The sequence below is a fragment of the Mustela nigripes genome, chromosome 13, assembly GCF_022355385.1.
Source record: "Mustela nigripes isolate SB6536 chromosome 13, MUSNIG.SB6536, whole genome shotgun sequence".
Taxonomy (NCBI): Eukaryota; Metazoa; Chordata; class Mammalia; order Carnivora; family Mustelidae; genus Mustela; species Mustela nigripes.
In genome coordinates, this window is record NC_081569.1 from 118,302,365 (window position 1) to 118,317,028 (window position 14,664).

The following is a 14,664-nucleotide window of genomic DNA, read 5'->3' on the forward strand; positions in this document are numbered from 1 at the left end:
TTAACTGTTATGTTATTTTCATTAGTTTTGCTGAGCATTATTGTACCTTAAAGTCTGCAAAATAATTTGACACTTTTTCTTATTTGGCCCTCACAAGAACATTGTGAAGTCCACAGCACCTTTATGTTGGCCACATTATACAGATGAGAAAACAGAAGCACTAGCTTTCCTGAGGTTACAAAAGGGATTGTGGAATATGTAGAAAGAGTAGAAGTCTCTCTTTCTAATGATTTTATGAGTAGATGGAAGAAGTGAAATGTAGACACATGAAAAGTCAGATTATTATAAGAAAAAATAATACAATTCTGTAAAGGTATTTCCTGAATAGTTACTGTTTGTATTGTGGAGACTGTGTTATAAGACCTTGGCTGAAGAAGTGGTCAGACTATGACTGAAATTTTCTAAGAAGTAAGAAGAATGTATGTCCTGAAGGATGTGTAGAAATTGGGTATATCATATCATTTGCTATGTGGACGTATCATTCCATATAGCAAACAACCTGCATAATTGAAGAAAATGTGTGGATCAAAGACTTGCAGATTACTTTTATCTTACATCTAAGGTATAAAAGGTACAGAAATTAAATTGATTTAGCAGATTGGCATTATAACAGATTTATCTTAAATACAATTTACTTTTGATTAGGGTTGTCTGTGAGGAGTGTTTGTTGGCGAGGTGACCATATTCTAGTTGGAACACAGGACAGTGAAATTTTTGAAATTGTGGTGCATGAAAGAAATAAACCTTTCCTAATTATGCAAGGACATTGTGAAGGTGAACTTTGGGCACTTGCTGTCCATCCTACAAAACCTTTGGCTGTGACTGGAAGTGATGATCGTTCAGTCAGGTAAGCAAATTAAAATGTAATTTCATAGGCTGGAATTTGTCCTTAGAGAAACATAACAAAAACTGAATAAAAAAACTTCAATTTAAATATTAACAGCTTAAAATATAACAAATGAACATAATTAATAGGTACTTAGTAGAATTAACAGCTGATAAGATTTTTTTCTCTTAAAAAGTTGGAGTTAGCTACATAGCAAAATGTGCCCAGCTATTTCTGCCTCTTTAATAACCATATAATATTCCACTGTATGGAATGTCTCATGGAATATTATATGGAATTTTATATGGCTCAGTCAGTTAAGTGTCCACCTTTAGCACAGGTCATGATCCTGGGATCATGCCCCATGTCGGACTCCCTGCTCAGTGGGGAGTCTGCTTCTCCATCTGCCCTCCCACCACACTTAAACACTTTTTCTCTCTCAAATAAAAATCTTTTAAAAAATTCCGTTGCAGGGGCGCCTCGGTGGCACAGTAGGTTAAAGCCTCTGCCTTTGGCTCAGGTCATGATCTCAGGGTCCTGGGATCAAGCCCTGCATCAGGATTTCTGCTCAGCAGGGAGCCTGCTTACCCCTCTCTCTGCCTGCCTCTCTGCCTACTTGTGATCTCTCTCTCTGTCAAATAAAATAAAATTGTTTAAAAAATTCCATTGCATGGATATACTGTAATTTATTCGACTGAATCTTTTTTTTAAATTATAGTTGACATATAGTATTACATTAGTTTCAGATGTACAACATAGTGATTCAACAATTAATATACTTTACAAGATGTTCTCCACAATGGCTATAGTTATCCTCTGTCACCACACAGAGTTATTACAATTTTGACTATATTCTTCACAAACTGGTGCAGTTACTCTGGAAAACAGTATATAGGGTCCTCAAAAAGTTAAAAGTATGAACTTCCCTGTGACCCAGCATTTGCATTACTAGGTATTTATCCAAAGGATACAAAAATACTGATTTGAAAGGGTATAAGCACCCAGTGTTTATAGCAGCACTATCAAAAACAGCCAAATTATGTCAAGAGCCCACATCTCCATCGACTGATGAATGGATAAAAAAGATATGTGTGTGCGTGTGTGTGTGTATATGTGATATATATATATCACATATACATACATATCTACACATACAAATACACAGGAATATTACTCAGCCATCAAAAAGAATGAAATTTTTCATTTGCAACAATGTGGATAGAACAAAAATATATTAAGCGAAATAAGTCAGAGAAAGACAAATACCATATGATTTTACTCAAGTGGAATTAAAAAAAAAATAGATGAATGTAAAGGAAAAGAAGGAAGAGTAAAATAAGATAAAAACAGAGAAGGGGGCACCTGGGTGGCTTAGTAGGTTAAAGCCTCTGCCTTCGGCTCAGGTCATGATCCCAGGGTTCTGGGATCGAGCTCCACATCGGGCTCTCTGCTCAGTGGGGAGCCTGCTTTCTTTCCTCTCTCTCTGCCTGCCTCTCTGCCTACTTGTGATCTCTGTCAAATAAATAAATAATTAAAATCTTAAAAAAAAAAAAAACACACACACACACAGAGAAGGAAGCAAACCATAAGAGACTCTTAACTATAGAGAACAAAACTGAGGGTTGCTGGAGAGGAGGTGGGTCAGTGGATGGGTTAAATTGGTGATGGGCATTAAGGAGGACACTTGTGATGAGCACTGGATGTTATATGTAACTCAACTAAATCACTGAGTTCGCTGAAACCAATACTACACTATATGTTAACTAACTTGAATTTAAATAAAATCTTGGAAGTTTAAAAAAAAATGGGTCAGCCAAGAAATCAAAGAACAAATTTAAAAATTCGTTGAGAGAAATGAAAATGAAAACACAATGGTCCAAAGCCTTTGGGCTGCAGCAAAAGCAATTTTAAGAGGGACGCTTACAACAATATAGGCCTACTTCAAGAAGCAAGAAAAGACTCAATCTACCCATACTCCTAAAGGAGTTAGAGAAAAACACAACTCAAATCCAGTAAAAATAAGGAAATGACAAAGATTAGAGCAGAAATAAATGATACAGAAATTAAAGAAACAGTAGAATGGATCAGTGAAACCAGGAGTTGGTTCTTTGAAAAAATTAACAGAATTGAGGGGCACCTGGGTGGCTCAGAGGATTAAAGGTCCTGGGATAGAGCCCCACATCGGGCTCTCTGCTCAGCAGGGAGCCTGCCCCCCCACCCCGCCTGCCTCACTGCCTACTTGTGATCTCTGTCTGGCAAATAAATAAAGTCTTAAAAAAAATTAATTGATAAACCTCCAGCCAGACTCATCAAAAAAAAAAAAAAATACTCAACATCAGAAATGAAAGAGGAGAGGTAAAAACAGACACCACAGGAATTTGAAAGATTATAAGAGAATAGTATGAAAAATAATATGCCAACAAACTGGACAATATAGAAAAAATGGATAAATTCCTGGAAACATGAAACTTACCAAACTGAAACAGAAGAAATAGAAAATTTGAACAGACTGATCACCAGTGAAATTGAATCAGTAATCCAAAAACACCCAACAAACAAAAGTCTAGAGGCTTCACAAGTGAATTCAGCAAACACTTAAAGAGGAGTTAATGCCTATTCTTCTCAAACTTTTCCAAAAAAGTATTACAGTAAAGAAAACTTCCAAATTCATTCAGTGAGGCCAGCATTACCCTTGTACCAAAACCATGTAAAAAGTCCACAAACAGGCTAGTATCTCTAGTGAACACAGGTGTGATAATCCTGAATAAAATATTAGCATTCCAAATCCAATAATACATTAAAAAAATCATTCACCATAGTCAGGTGGGGTTTATTCCTGGGTTGCAAGGGTGATTCCGTATTTGCAAATCAATGTGATAAATCACATCAATAACAGGATAAATAAGAGAAGATCTGCATCTATTTTAATAGATACAGAAAAAGCATTTGACAAAGTAGAACATCCATTCGTGATGGAAACTCTGAGTGGGCTTAGAGGGAACATACTTCAACATAATGAAGACCATATATGAAAAAACCAAGCTAACATCATACTCAATGGGGAAAAACAGAGCTTTTCCCCTAAGGTCAGGAACAAGACAAGGATGTTCACACTCACCACTTTTATTCAACATAGAACTGGAAGTCCTAGACAGGAATCACACAAGAGAAAGGAATAAAAGGGATCCATATTGGTAAGGAAGAAGTAAAACTTCCACTCTTCGCAGATGACATGATATTATATATAGAAAATTGTAAATTTACAATTTACAATTGTACCAAAAACAATAAAAGGAATAATCTTAACCAAAGAGGTGAGCGACTGCTACTCTGAAAACTATAAAACCTGGATAAAAGAAATTGAAGGTGACACAAAGACATAGAAAGACATTCCATGCTTGTTGATTAGAAGAACAAATATTGTTAAAATGTTTATACTACCCAAACTAATCTACAGATTTAATGTAACCCCTATATAGATAACAACAGCATTTTTCACAGAATTAGCGTAAATAATCCTAAAATTTTTATGGAACCACAAAAGAACCCAAATACCCAAAGCAATCTTGAAAAAGAAAAAACTGGAGCTATCTCAATTCTGGACTTCAAGTTATATTGTAAATCCATAGGAATCAATACAGTATGTTCCTGGCACAAAAATAGACACATCAGTGGAACAGAGTAGAAAGCCCAGAAATAAACCCTCAGTTATATGATCAATTTATCTTCAATCAAGGAGGCAAGAATATACTATGGGGAAAAAGTCTCTTCAACAAATGGTTATGGGAAAACTGGACAGTGACATGTAAATAATGAAACTGCTTTCTTATACCACACACAGAAACAAACTCAAAATAGGTTAAAGTCCTAAATGTAAGACCTGAAATTATAAATATCCTAGAAGAGCGTACAGGCAGTAATTTCTCTAATATTGGTCACAACATCTTTCTAGATATGTCTCCTGAGGCAAGGGAAACAAAAGCAAAAATAAGCTATTGTGACTATATCAAAATAAAGAGCTTCTGCCCAGCAAAGGAAACAATGAAAAAAACTAAAAGACTGCCTAATGAGTGGGAGAAGATATCTGCAAATAACATATTCATTAAAGGGCTAGTATCTAATATATATAAAGAAATCCTACAACTCATCAAGGAAAAAAATAATGCAGTTAAAAAATAGGCAAGAGATGTGAACAGACATTTCTCCAAGAAGACATCTAGGTGGCCAACAGACACATGAAAAAGATGCTCAGCATCACTCATCATCAGGGCAACGCAAATGAAAACGACAATGAGATATCATCTCACAGCTGTCAGAATGGCTAAAATAAAAGAAACAAGTGTTGACAAGGATGTGGAGAAATAGGAGCCCTTGTGCCCTGGGAATGCGAACTGCTGCCGCTACTGTGGAAAGCAATGTGGAGGTTCCTGAAAAAAATAAATTACCCTACTATCTAGTAATTGCACTGCTGGGTATTTACCCAAAGAATTAAAAAGACACTAATTTATGGGGATATGGGCACTCCTTTGTTATTATTGTCACATTATTTACAATGGCCAAGTTATGGAAGCTACCTAAGTGTGTACATCAATAGATGAATGGATAAGAAGTGGTATGTACATACAATAGAATATTATTCAGCCATAAAAAATGAGACAGTGCCATTTGCAACAACATGGATGAATCTATAGACTATAACGTTAAACAAAATAAGCCAATCAGAGAAAGACGGATACCATGTGCTTTCACTTGTATGTGGAATTTAAGAAAAAAAAATTAAAAAAAAAATTAACAAAGTGAGGGGAGAAAAAAAGACAAACCAAAAATAGACTCTTAACTATAGAGAACATATGGTTACCAGAGGGGAGGTGGATGGGGGGAATGGGTGAAATAGGTGAATGGGATTAAGAGTACAGTTATCTTGGATGAGCACTGAGTAATATATGGAATTGTTGAATCACTATATTGTGCACCTGAAGCGAATACAACACTGTGTGTTAACTATACTGAGATGAAAATAAAAATTAAAACATAATTATTCATAGGTATGTACTTATTGCCATTTTGTTAATTGTTATTTGGTTGTTTTTAGTTCTTCTCTGTCCTCTTTTTCTCTTGCTCTCTTCGCATGTGGTTTGATAACTTTCTTTAGTATTATGCTTAGATTCCTTTTTTTGTTATCTTTTGTGTATCTATTACAGGCTTTGGTTTGTGGTTACCATGAGATTTGAATATAGTGTCTTAATATATAGCACCATATATTAAGTTGGGGGCCACTTAAGTTTGAACCTATTCTAAAAGCACTACAAGTGTGCATGGGTGTCTCAGTTGATTAACGTCAGACTCAGTGTCAGCTCAGGTCTTGATCTCAGGGTTGTAAGGTCAAGCCCCAAGTTGGGCTCTAGGTTGGGTGTGGAGCCTACTTAAGAAATAGATAAATAAAAGCACTTCATATTTATTTCCCCTTTTGTATTTTGTGTATGATGTCATATTTTACATCTTTCTATTCTATGTGTCCCTTACCTAATTTTTGTAGATAAAATTGATTTTACTACTTTTATCTTTTAACCCTTTTATTAGCTTTATAAATTATTGGTATCTTACCTTTATTTTGTGTTTGCTTTTTACCAGTGAAAATTTTTTGTTTCATAATATTTGTCTGGTCATGGTCTTTTCTGCTTAAGGAAGTCCCTTAACCTTTCTTGTAAGGCTGGCTTAGTGGTAATGAACTCCTTTAACTTTTGTTTGTCTGTGTAACTCTTTCTCTCTTCAGTTCTGAATAATAATCTTGCCTGGCAGATTATTCTTGGCTTTGGGTTTCTTCCTTTCAACATTTTGAATGTATCATGCCATTCTCTTCTGGCCTGCAAAGTTTCTGCTGAAAAGTCAACTAATTTCCTTATGGGGTTTCTCCTGTATTTAACTAGTTGGTTTTCTCTTACTGCTTTTAAGATTCCCTCTTGTTTTAACTTTTGCCATTTTAATTATTATGTGTCTTGGTATACACTTCTTGGGTTCAACTTGTCTGGGACACTCTCTGCTTCCTTGACCTGGATGTCTGTTTTTTTACTTGGGTTAAAGGAGTTTTCAACTATTATTTCAAGCAAGTCTTCTGCCCTTTACTCTCTTTCTTCTCCTTTTGGGGCCCCTGTAATGCAGATGTTAGTATGCTTGATGTTGCAGGGGTCCTTAACCTGTCTTCATTTTTTTAAAACTCTTTTTTTCTTTTTTGCTTTTCAGCTTGGGTGGTTTCCATGACCCAGATTACTGATCTTCCAGATTATTGATCCTTTCTTCTTCATCCTCTGATCTGCTCTTGCTTTCCTTTAGGTTTGGGTTTTGTTTGTTTTGTTTCGTTTTGTGTTTTGTTTTTTCAGTTACTGTGTTCTTTAGCTCTGGTTGTTTTTTCTTTATATTTTCTCCTTGTTGACGTTCTCAATAAGTTCATCCAGTCTGGTGCTCGTTTTTACAGCCATTAGTTTGAACACTCTGTCAGGAAGATTGTTTTCTTCCATTTTGTTCTTTTTCTGAGGTTTTGTCTCATTCTTTTATTTGGCACATATTCCTATTCCTTTGTCTTACTTTATCTGACTCCCTGTGTTTATATATTAGGTAGTTCATCTATATTTCCTGGTCTACACAGTGGCCTTAAGTACGGTGTCCTGCAGAGCCCAGTAGTGTAATCTACCCTGGTTACTAGAACCAGGTGCCCCTGGCATATCCTGTGTGTGAGCTGTGTGCAACCTCTTGTGATTGGGCCACAACTGATGTGGGAATGCTGGTAGGTGGGGCTGGCCCCCTTTCCTGGTGCAAGATTCATTTTGGAGGGGCACTTGTCCTAGGCTGCCAGGTGTGGCAGGGTGGTTGTCACTTTGGGGAGACATCAGCGCTGACTGAGGCTATTCACCAGGTGTGGTGGAGTGGGAGTCAATTTGGAGAGGCATTTGCCAGGGCAGGTAGGTTGGGTGAAGTAGGTCATTAGGGCAAGCCCACTTCAGGGCAAGTAGTACTTGCAAGATAAATACAGGATGTCAGCTAGGCTTAAGGAGGGCAAGAGAATGGTACCTGCTAGTACTTCCATTACCAGAGAAGACTCCTACAGATTACTGCCCCTCTAACATGCACCCTAAAGTTAATCTCTTTTGGAGAGACTTTTCAAACTACTGCTGCTTCACTGGGTCTCTGATCAGGCGATAAAGTGTGCTGGTCCCTTTAAGAGCTGTCTTAAGAGTCCCAGTAACTCTCTGGCTCTTCCGAGTTAAGTCTTGCTGATTTTCAAAGCTGTTGGAGTCACGCCCTGCTTATTTTCAAAGCCAGACATTATAGGAGCTCATCTTTCCAGTGTAGGTACCTAGGGCCTAGAGTACCTAATGTGGGGTTTGATCCCCTTTTTCCTCAGGGTGGACCTCTGTATGTCCTCCTGCTTGTGGGTCCTTATGCTGGGGCTGTGGTATCTGACCACATCTCTTGTCCTCCAACCCTTCTCATTTTGGCTGCTTCTTTGTGTTGTTGGCTGTAGTTCATCTGTTCTGCTCATCTTAAGGTTGTTTTCAGAGTGACGTGCATTGTATGTAACTCTTGCTTCCAGGTATACATGGCAGGAAGTGACCTCAGAATTCTCCTATTTTACTATCTTCCTAGTCCATTATTGATGAGACTTTAGGTTTTTCCAGTTTTATACTATTAAATACAATGTTTACAATGAATATTCTTTTATCTGTGCTATTATATAAATGTGTAAATGTGCATATCTCTTTGGTAACTTCTGAGTATTCAAATGATATATGCATTTTAAATTTTGTTAGATAATGCTTTATAGAAAGGTAGTAACAATTTATACACCTGTCAGCAATGCATAACAGTGCCTATTTTCCCATACCCTTGGCAGCCCTGATTATTACCCCAAAAGGTAAGTGATTTCCTGGGGCACCTGGGTGGCTCAGTCGTTAAGTGTCTGCCTTTGGCTCAGGTCATGATCAAGCCCTGCATTGGGCTCCCTGCTTGATGGGAAGCCTGCTTCTCCCACTCCACCTGCTTGTGCTCCCTCTCTTGCTGTGTCTCTGTCAAATATATAAATAAAATCTTTAAAAAAATTTAAAAATAGATCCATTTAAAAGTGATATAAAAATATGTAGTGGGCATGAAATACATTAAGTAAATGGTATAGCTCCCAATAGTATATTCCTGCTTTGTCCAGCACAATAGCCACTGGCCACATGAGCATCTGAAACGTGGCTAATCTGAAATGAGGTGTGTGGTAAGTGAAGAATTGGCATGGGAAACAAAAATGTAAACTATCTCCTTGATAATTTTTATTTATTTATTTCTATTGATATAATTTTATATTGATGTATTAATTGATAATATTTTGGACATATTCAAATTAATTTCACTTTTTCCTTGGTACTTACCAAATTTTTACTTTTTACTTTTATTTTTTAGTAACAACTATATATGTTTAAAGTGTACAACATAATGTGGTCTTTACCATAATGTTCTGATGTACATATACAGAGCAAAATGATTACTACAAACTCATTCACATACCAGTCCCTCTCTGTCAAATAAATAAAATCTATTAAAAAGTGATTTCCTGTTATATTGTGAAAATGTGCTTTTCTCTCCTGTTGAGATGTGTTGAGTATGTTTACATATGGTTAGAGGACATTAATATTTCGTTTTCACTGATCTGTCTGGTGAAGCTCTTTTGCTGTTTTCTGTTAGTTCCTTGTTCTTTCTCTAATTACTTTAAAATATGATCTAATATTTGTCTACATTTTATAGAAATTAGCACATTGTCTATGATAGTGGTTCTCAGTGTGGTTCCTGTACCAGCAGCATCAATATTCCTTGTAAGAAATGCAAATTCTCATGCGTTATCCAGGACCAAGTATCAGAAATTCATGAATTTGTGGTTTGATAAGTCTTCTAAGTGAAGGTGATATACACTAAATTTTAAGAACTGCTGGTCAGTTATATGTGTTTGGATATTTTATACACTTTGTCATTTTTTTTTCCACCATTTTATCTGTAAATGTTTTGTGTAAAAGGTAACTTTAAATGTCACCACAGTACTGTTTTCACACAGCATTCCTTTGGCTTCTTTGAGTTACGCTCCAAAGAATGTGCATATACAGCATTTGTTGATGTGTCCTTTAAATCTTGTATTCTGTAGCTTCCTTCCTCCTTACCCCCTTTTTTTTCTTATAATTTTATTGTTGAAGAAGCTAAGTATTCGTCCTCCAGAGTTCCCCATATTCTGGATTTGGCTAGTTGCACCTCCATGTATTTTAATACATTCTCTTTTCCCTGTATTGTATAAACTGATAAGTAGATCTAGAGATTTGATGAGATGCAGTTATGAATTTTCAGCAAGAATATTTCCTGATGGTAATGTGTATCTCTGTTTGATGATATCTAACATGTAATCTCTTTTTAAAATCATATTAGCAGCTATTGATGGTTATTATCTAGATGAGTGTTTCTTAACCTTTTTTATAATTATTGCTTTTCTAATGAGAATTTTTAGATAATTTTTTCCCAAATCACATCCCCTTCACATGAAATTTCAAGTAAATGATATAGCTCACCACAAAAAAAGTACATATTTGTTTTTGTACTATGGCCCGAGAGAGTTACAAAGCATTATAATATTTAAAATTTTCATTCCTGAGAACTAATTTTCATTCCTGAGAACTAATTTTTAGCCCCCTTTGGGACAGTATTGCTCCTGTCAAGAGCCCGTGACCTAGATCTTTTATTAAGAGTTTCATATAGTGGTATTTTAACTTCACTCATATTCATTTGTTAGCTGTCATATTCCTATAAAAAGAATTTCTCTTCATCAGCCATTTGCTTATCCTGGGTGAAGTTTGTACAGGAAAACAAGAAAGTGTTTCTTTGCCATTTACTAGTTTAAAACATAGTTGGCTCCCTGGGATGCTTTGTATGATCTATTCACATTTCTTGCCATTTTTTGTAGGGTTATAGATTATTTCCTCCTTTGTTTTTAGCAGGTTTTTTATGTTATGGATATTAACTCTTTCTGATGTAAGTTGCAAATAATTTTCACCAATTTCTTTCTTTTTCTTTCTTTCTTTCATTGCTTTTTGCCACACAAAACTTTTTTGCTGTTATTTTTTTTATGAACTTAATATTTTCTTTTATGACTTCTGAGCTTTCTATCAAAAATCTTCTGCAAAGTTAAAAAAAAGTTTTTAATATATGCTTCTGTATCCTAATGGATTTATTATTATTTTTTTAATTTACTTCAAGAAATGAGGTGGGATAACATAACATAACATAACATAAATGATATGTTAATCAGTCATCATTATGTCATTGACATAATGATATGTCAGTCAAGCATATCATTAACATGATATGTTAATCAGTCATGACTGATTGTCATTGTTCTGTCAACAGAACAGTGTTCTGTTCTGTCATTGTGCTACTCAGTTTTATGGGGATGAGAGATGCCATAGTTCTGTGTCCACCTGGAAATTTAGTGTGGGGCCACACTTAACCCATGTGCTCTGCTAGGAACTATCTTAGATTTCGTTTTAGGAGAATGCTATTACCAGTTGCTGCATAGCTGTTGAAAAAAAGGCAACTGATCTTTTTTTTTTTTTTTTTTTTTTTTTTTAATTTTTTTTTTTTTATAAACATATATTTTTATCCCCAGGGGTACAGGTCTGTGAATCACCAGGTTTACACACTTAAAAAGTAATTCATCAGACTTCTGTTTCTGCTCTTGGTGAGCGAGTAATTTGGAAGGAACTCACATTAAAAACAACTAAAAATGCTGGTTAAAATATAAAATCTTCAAAGAACTGTCAAAATATTAATGATCTACTAGCTAAATTGTGAAAGAAAATGGGAATTTAGGAGCACCAATGGGCCAATGCCACTTTGCCCTGGGGGCATTTTTCTACCTTTGAGTAAAATTGGGCGTTGTTTGTGGCTTTCTTTTAGGGCAAGGGGGCAGATGTCAAGATCCAGGGCCCATCCACGAGAGTAGGTCAGCACACTCTACTAGAACATTGGGCTCTGAAAAAAATAATACCCTGCAAATTTGTGTGGGAATAGAAATCTCATTTCAAGTTTCAGTAGCACAGGAAGAGTAGTGTAAAACTGCTTGATGTTGTTATTTAAACAGCATTAGTCCTGGGGCACCTGGGTCTGCCTTGGGCCTGGGTCATGATCCCAGGATTCTGGGATCAAGTCCTGCCTCAGGCTGCTTCTCCCTCTCCCTCTGCATGCTGCTCCCCCTGCTTGTGCGCTCTTTCTCTGTGTGTCAAATGGATAAATTAAAACAAAACAAAACAAAACAAAAAACCAGCATTAGTTCTTGTCCAGATAACTACCACAGTGTAAGTTTTACATGTAAGTGCTGCTCTTGCCTAATAGTTTTAGATTGAATTCATTAAGACACAATATCAAACATGCATGAAAGCTAAGTTCCAAAGCTACTAATTGTTAAGGGCAGTTATGGTTCAGAAGAATTTCATTCTTGACTTTGAGATCAGCAAGGCATAATAAGATTTTACTACTTTTAAGCCATTAACTGCTGTGTGGTACAGCAAGTCAGGTTTTTGAACTTCTGTTCCTGACAAAATTTCAGAACTAACAATGGTTATATCCCCCAAATCAGATGAAGTTCATCATTAACATTATTGGTTCGTAAACATTCAGTTTTGTGTTTTGTTTTGTTTTTCTTCAAAATACTTGTTGAAGTATAATACAGTGAATAATCATAGGCTTTTTAAAAACCTTACATTTTTACAGTATTTGTAAAGTTGCCTAGGCCATTTTTTTCTATCCATGTTTTTCAACACTATCTAATTCCACCCTACATTGAATTAGTTTAGTTCTTTCTCACTTATGTCTTTGGAAACATTCTAGGCTATAGTTACTTCACACCAACTAGTCATAGAAGCTAATTCTTCATCACTTCAAACTTGGCATGGACTCCTTGAATAAACAATTGAGTAATACTAGTAATGTCTGTTGACTCTTCACAATCCAAGGAAACCACTCAACATTATTTATCTTGTTTAATTAACTGTTGGTGGTTTTCCCCAAACCCTCAACTTTTTGAGAAACTGTTCTCACTTTAAAGGCTAATAATCTTAAATTTATTTTCTCTGGACACATTTTTTAGCCACTGCAATTTAAAATGATATTGTTAAGCCATTACCAATAAGTAGCTTTCCTTGTTTAGCTAACATGCCACTTAGAAACTTAACTTTTGTTGACATCTAATTTTAATTCTTAAATTCTAACTTTTCTGATAATTGCTTTCCTGTAAGAGATATTGCAAGGAATGCTTAGTCTAGTAATGTTCATCTATATCTGTATTTTGTAGGGCAACTATATTGTCCTTGCATAAGAAATAGAGTGCTTTACTCTGCCGTGACCCTGGGATCATGACCTGAGCCGAAGGCAGAGGCTTTAACCCACTGAGCCACCCAGGTGCCCCTGAATTCTACAAGTTTTGATATGATATTTTTTATTATGACTTCAAAATATTAACTTTCATAAATTTTTTTCTTTGTTCTTTGGGTTATTTAAAAGTATAATTCTTTACTCTATCATTTATACTCCACTACGCCTTAAAAATGCAAAATTTGAAGTTTACTTTTCGCTTTTTCTTTTCGTTTTGACACAATATGTGTATGTGGTTAACACACCTAGAACTTGAAATTCTATCAATTGTGCCCCTGCAATTTGTAGTGCGTGAAAGAAGCAGTGCAAAGTGATATGATTGTTGCATACTGTTTGCCATAGCTTTTCAACAACTGTACTTTGCCTATGTGGTATGAAAGCAGCCATAGATAATGTGTAAACAAAAAAAATGTGGCTGTGTTTCCATGAAACCTGATTTAAGGACACTGAAATTTTAATTTCCTATAAGTCTCTCACGTCTCAAAATGTTATTTTTTTTCAGCCATTTAAAAATGTAAAAACCATTCTTAGCTTTCCAAACTGTACAAAAATAAGCAGTGGTTCCAGTTTGGCCACAGGCTATGGTTTGCTGACCCCTGCGGTAGAGCATTAAAGTCTTTGGTAAATATATTTATTGTTGAAATATAGAAAGTTTTCCTTTGGAATCAGGAAAAGTGATATCCACTTTCCCCATTGTATTTGTCACCATTTTATTTAACTATGGAAGTCTTTGTCAGTACAGTAAGACTAACTATATATTTATAATACATTTATATATAAATACTTGGAAAGGAAGAACCATTTCATTTGCTGATATAATTGTATATGTAGAAAATCAAAAGAAATTTTTTAAAAGATAATTTGACAAATTTCCTGCCTATAAACACAATATAAAAAATCATTTTTCCCAGGAAAAATCAACAAATAGAATTTTTTAAAAAAGATACTGCTGTAGCAATGTCCACAATAGCCAAACTATGAAAAGAACCTAGGTGTCCATCAACAGATGAATGGATTAAGATGTGTGTATACACACACACAGAGAGAGAGAGAGAGAGAGAGAGAGAGAGAGGAATACTATGCAGCCATCAAAATGAAATCTTGCCATATGCAACCACATGAATGGAATTAGAGGGTATTATGCTGAGCAAAAGAAGTCAGTCAGAGAAAGACAATTATATGGTCTCTCTGATAGGAGGAATTTGAGAGGCAGGGCAGAGGGTTGTGGGGGGTAGCGAAGGAAAAAATGTAACAAGATGGGATTGGGAGGGAGACAAACCATAAGAGACTCTTTTTTTTTTTTTTTAAAGATTTTATTTATTATTTGACAGAGAGAGATTACAAGTAGGCAGAGAGGCAGGCAGAGAGAGAGGAGGAAGCAGACTCCCTGC

The 14,664-nt window shown here is 35.6% G+C and overlaps 1 protein-coding gene across 1 annotated transcript in view; it reads left to right on the top strand.

Annotated features, from left to right (window-relative positions):
• The window catches only part of EML5 (EMAP like 5), a 181,319-nt gene that overhangs the window by 46,736 nt on the left and 119,919 nt on the right, over positions 1-14,664 (top strand). Inside the window, exon 7 of the mRNA XM_059373561.1 lies at positions 646-847. Coding sequence (XP_059229544.1) covers positions 646-847 — 202 coding nt within the window. The remainder of the gene's footprint in view (positions 1-645; positions 848-14,664) is intronic.